This window comes from Mercurialis annua, linkage group LG3 (assembly GCF_937616625.2).
Source record: "Mercurialis annua linkage group LG3, ddMerAnnu1.2, whole genome shotgun sequence".
Taxonomy (NCBI): domain Eukaryota; kingdom Viridiplantae; phylum Streptophyta; class Magnoliopsida; order Malpighiales; family Euphorbiaceae; genus Mercurialis; species Mercurialis annua.
In genome coordinates, this window is record NC_065572.1 from 30,053,455 (window position 1) to 30,057,957 (window position 4,503).

The window sequence follows — 4,503 nt, forward strand, 5'->3', positions numbered from 1 at the left end:
CTTATCGCCACTCCGGCGAATCAAAACTCGACACGTGGCTCAATTGGTGATGTCAAATCTTTAGGGTATTACATTCTTCCCCCGTTATAAAAATTCATCCTCGAATTTTCATATATACTACTTACTTATCTTAATCCATTAATATATTTAACTTCATTCATAATAAGAGTATTGTACTTATCTTATGACGCTGATCGGCGCGAGGAATCATCATTCCTACTTCTGTACTCTTTGTACAATAACGTCAACTTCCATTGACGACCTTCATGTCAATATCTTCTTATGTAGTGATATTAGCTGTACTCTTGTGCACTATGACTCTTTACCTTTGATCTTTTCTCTTTATCTTATATACATAACTCTTTAGTCTGTCCTTTGTCTGATATTCAATATTTTGAACTATTTTTCTTGTAATTAAACTTTCAATTTAACTACTGATAACCAATGGTAGTTCGTTCTAGTGATGTCTTATCACTAGAGACGATAATCCTCGTCCTTAGGCTTTTCTCACTCGTCGTCGAATGATGTCGATAATTCATTAACTCGTACCTCTCAATTTCCTTTGCTTCATCGTTGTCATGACTTGACCCTGATCTCAAATATCTTCTTTTATGACGATATTAGTTGCGCCCACATGCATTTACGATTTTTTGTTCTCGATCTTTTCCCTTTGTCTAATACACTTAATCCTATCATCATTTCTTGTTGAATAGTATGGATACTTGATTAACTCGTACTTTACTACTTACGTACTCTCTTTCGTAAGGCTGCGTCGCCGTCCGACTTCTAGTCGTCGTGATGTTAGGAACTTAATCCATTATCCATTATTCTCTTACGTCTTGTCGCTTCACTTTTCGTACATAAACTCCTTCTTTTACTATCGTTATTCATCGACAGTTGTCCATGAGATGAATCCTCATGATGTCTCCTTATAAGGTCTTTGCTTTCCTTGTAGGAACTTACTTGATCTTCTTCTTGCGTCTTCACATCTGGTATTATCCTTCGTTTGTTGTATATTCGTTGACTTACTTCCTTTTTCTTAAGTGGGATGCCCTATTCTTTAATGTTTCGTCTCTTCAAACTTCACATCCATCTATTTCATCTATCATTCTTTATAATCTTGGATAACTGTGTTTGTCATCTCGTCCTTTTCTTTCCCTTACGATCATTGCTAATATCTTTTAAAGATTTTTAGTCCTACATTTTATTTCTTTACACCACAGTTGCCCGTACATCAATGATTGATGTCCTATAGGAAAGAGATGTTTAATCTCTTTGTGAACCTTCTTGGTTCGCGCATTGCTGTTACGTATACGATCTTCGTACTAGTGGGACAACAATTTTTGTCGCGTTGGGATTTTACTCCCGATTTATTCGATGTACCTCGTTTACTTATTTCCAATGAGGATTCTTGATTTTTAATTTCCAAACTATTTCTCTTTTCCATCGCGTGGTTTAAGGTTTACCTTTCCTTACTATTCATAATCTTGTTGTTTCTATTCGTTACTTGCCTCTTTTGTCCATAACGTAGGCATATTTATTCACGGTCTTTCTTCGACTTCTTATATTCATCTACATCATATCTTATACCTATGATACTGTGAGCGGAGCGGGGTTAGGGGGCCGCTCGCCCAAGGCTTATGGCTGACTTCTCAATCTGGAAATGCTTTGAAAAATGGAGTCGCCGCCTAGTTCAACTAGGAAATGCCTTTTAACCGACTAGATAGCCTTACTCGCCTCTGGTAAGACTATCGTGCATCGGACCAAAGACAAGGGTTCCTGGACCTCCCCGAGTCTCATGTGCTTGGCTTATCAGTTACCGGCTTTATTTTATGGACATATTCGTTTTATATCTCATCTCAATAGTATATGCAGTTCACAGGATATGAAAGCTGTAAATAAACAAGTATGAAAGCAGTAAATACGTTTGACGCGCATATGACTCGATCTGGACTGGCATTTGAGGCAAGTAGCAGGTACTCCTAAGCATACATCTAACCTTAGAGATTTCTAGCAAATAGTCTTAAGTCTGGCTGGTCTGGATTGATTACATGCACAAAGCCTAAACCGGATGTATAAGTGTGATTGATTGATTTTATTAGGTGAGTCTTGAAAATCCTATACAACCGTTACTACTTTTTCATATTAGTCCTACGATGTCTAAGTGATTGGCTGGATTTGCATTAATGGGCCAATTTTGAGTCATTAGTCCTTTAACCGGTTCTTATTGGATTTGGATTCTTTTGGAAAGCGGTAAACAGTATCAGCATGCTCAGGGGAAGTTGGATATATATAGTAGGTTAGAGATACTTTTAAACCTCGTTGACTTTTAGTGCCTGACACTAGCGCGGGTTTTGACCATTGGTCTGGTCAGAATGGGCTCTCGGTCAGATCACAGGAGTTGTGCGCCTCGTCGATCTGGTTCTACTGGTTTGATCCGAAGTTGATTTAGAGTTCGGGTTAGCCCGGAATCGGCTCTGGAAGTTACTGGTTTGTTGGGCCTTGGGCTCGTGGGCCCGGTTTATACACTATGTTACATATTTGGACTTCTGGGTCCGTTTTACATCGGGTCTGGCACACAATCATGATGCTCATTGTCAGTCTTCATTATAGATAAAGGACATCCGTAAAGCGATATCATAATCACCCGACGGAAATTTAATCATTAAGTTGTGATAAATTTTTGGCTATGGAGATCGCATATGTGAATGACTTTCTTGTTGCCTGCATGGCTAGTAATCTTATTTTCAACTTAAACAAGCTGCTAACCATTATCTTTCTCTCAGACTTGAACAAAAATAGAACCTTTAGCATTAGCTCAGTATCTGTTCGATGTAAATTTGATACAAACTAAAAGTGGAGATAGTAGCTTATTTGCAACAATTTTATAATACAATATATTAATAATCCAAGCTGATAAAAAAGATTCATTGTACAACTTGGTAGAAAATCACTTGTATGTCTAACAGTATGATACAAAATTACAAAGACAAAGCAACAGCTTTGACAACAATTTACAATAGAGAAACAACAAAGGTTCATAATATATGAATGTATTAATACTTCAATATAGCATCAGTCGCGCACAGGTAAGTTCTGTCGCTGTTGCTCAGAATCCATGAATCTTGATGTGCTCTTTCTTTACTACACCTGCCTGTTTGCAATCAATATAGAAGAACGATGCTTAGAGAACCCGAAAACCGGAATACAGAAGTATGAAAAACGTACAATGCTAAAGTTAAAATACCTGAATGAGGAAGGTGGAAACGTTCTTCCTTTGATCACCTTGCAGCTGAATTACCTGATTTATACAACAATTTGTTGCATTACGAGCCCACAAATGGCAACAGCACAAAGAATGAGGTAAAAGAAAAACCTGTCCGAGTTCTGGATCTTGGACGACAGTACCATTGCAGCAAAACTCTTTCTTAAGGTCCTTGAGAATCTTGTTATAGCTAAATTCTTTCATTAAACCTTGAACGGTTGTCAGGCTTTTTTTACCATTTCTCTGTTGTGTGCGTATGTGCACATATTCCTTGGAACTAGCTCCTGAATCTGCAGCATTTCAAACCATTATTATTCAATATTAAATCAATATACCCTAACATTACAAACATAGTAATTAACAAACGAAACCGAGAATAGCCAAATGTCGATGGGTCCAAAATGATGGATTTCAATCCACAAGCGAAAGCTTAAACAACCAATAACTAACATCCCATAAGATTTATAATAGTATTCTACCCTAAATTCTCTACGTCTGAGTTCAAACTGGGCCTGATTTGGAGTCCGGATGGGCCCAGAAACACGTTTTGAAGTTCGGATCGAAGTCTGGAAGATCTGAGAAGCAAGTCTGGGGAGCTGAAGAACTATGAACACGGCGCCGGTTTATCCTTCCGGCGCCGGAATTTTATTGTGGCGGCTCAGCCACTTTATCCCGGCGGCGCCGTCGGCTTCAGTGGCGGCGGCGGCGGTTCGTCGGCAGTTTCAGGGGTCGTTTTGTTTTGCTTCGTTCTCACTCGTTTTAGCTCCGTTTTTCATGCAAAAGTAGTCAAAACAGCATAAACTCGAACAAAGAATCCAAAAAACACATAATTGGAGTGTTTAAAGCTCATCTATGCAAAATTATTGTTCTGGGCAGAAACTCGTTTTTTAAAGTTTTCATGGCAAAACTAGCTAAGATCTCCTAAAAACATGCATTCTAAGAGCTCTAAATTAACTAGATTTATGTATTTGAACTTAAACATGGTTAATTACAACAATTTAACATGTCTATCATCGAATTTTATGGCAATTGTTTAAAGCATCGAATTAGTTAATTAAAGCTATTTTAATGACAAATAAGCAAATAATCTAAACATGCAACCTAAACATAATTACAGCAATTATGGCAATCATATATGCAATATTTATGGCAAAATAAAAGAAATAATGAGGGTCCTCAAAAGTACCGTTCTGAGTCCTTGGCTCGTTTGCCAACGAAGTGGATGTGGAATTGCTTCA

At 37.8% G+C, this 4,503-nt stretch overlaps 1 protein-coding gene across 1 annotated transcript; it reads right to left on the reverse strand.

Moving 5' to 3' along the window:
* Positions 1–3,071: 3,071 nt before the first annotated feature.
* LOC126672485 (protein translation factor SUI1 homolog) lies at positions 3,072–3,565 on the reverse strand (the record flags this gene model as incomplete). Its single annotated transcript, XM_050366435.1, has 3 exons — positions 3,072–3,154; positions 3,248–3,301; positions 3,377–3,565. Coding segments are annotated over 3 exons (288 nt in total), but the record flags the coding sequence as incomplete, so codon positions are not given.
* Between the last annotated feature and the right edge of the window lie 938 nt (positions 3,566–4,503).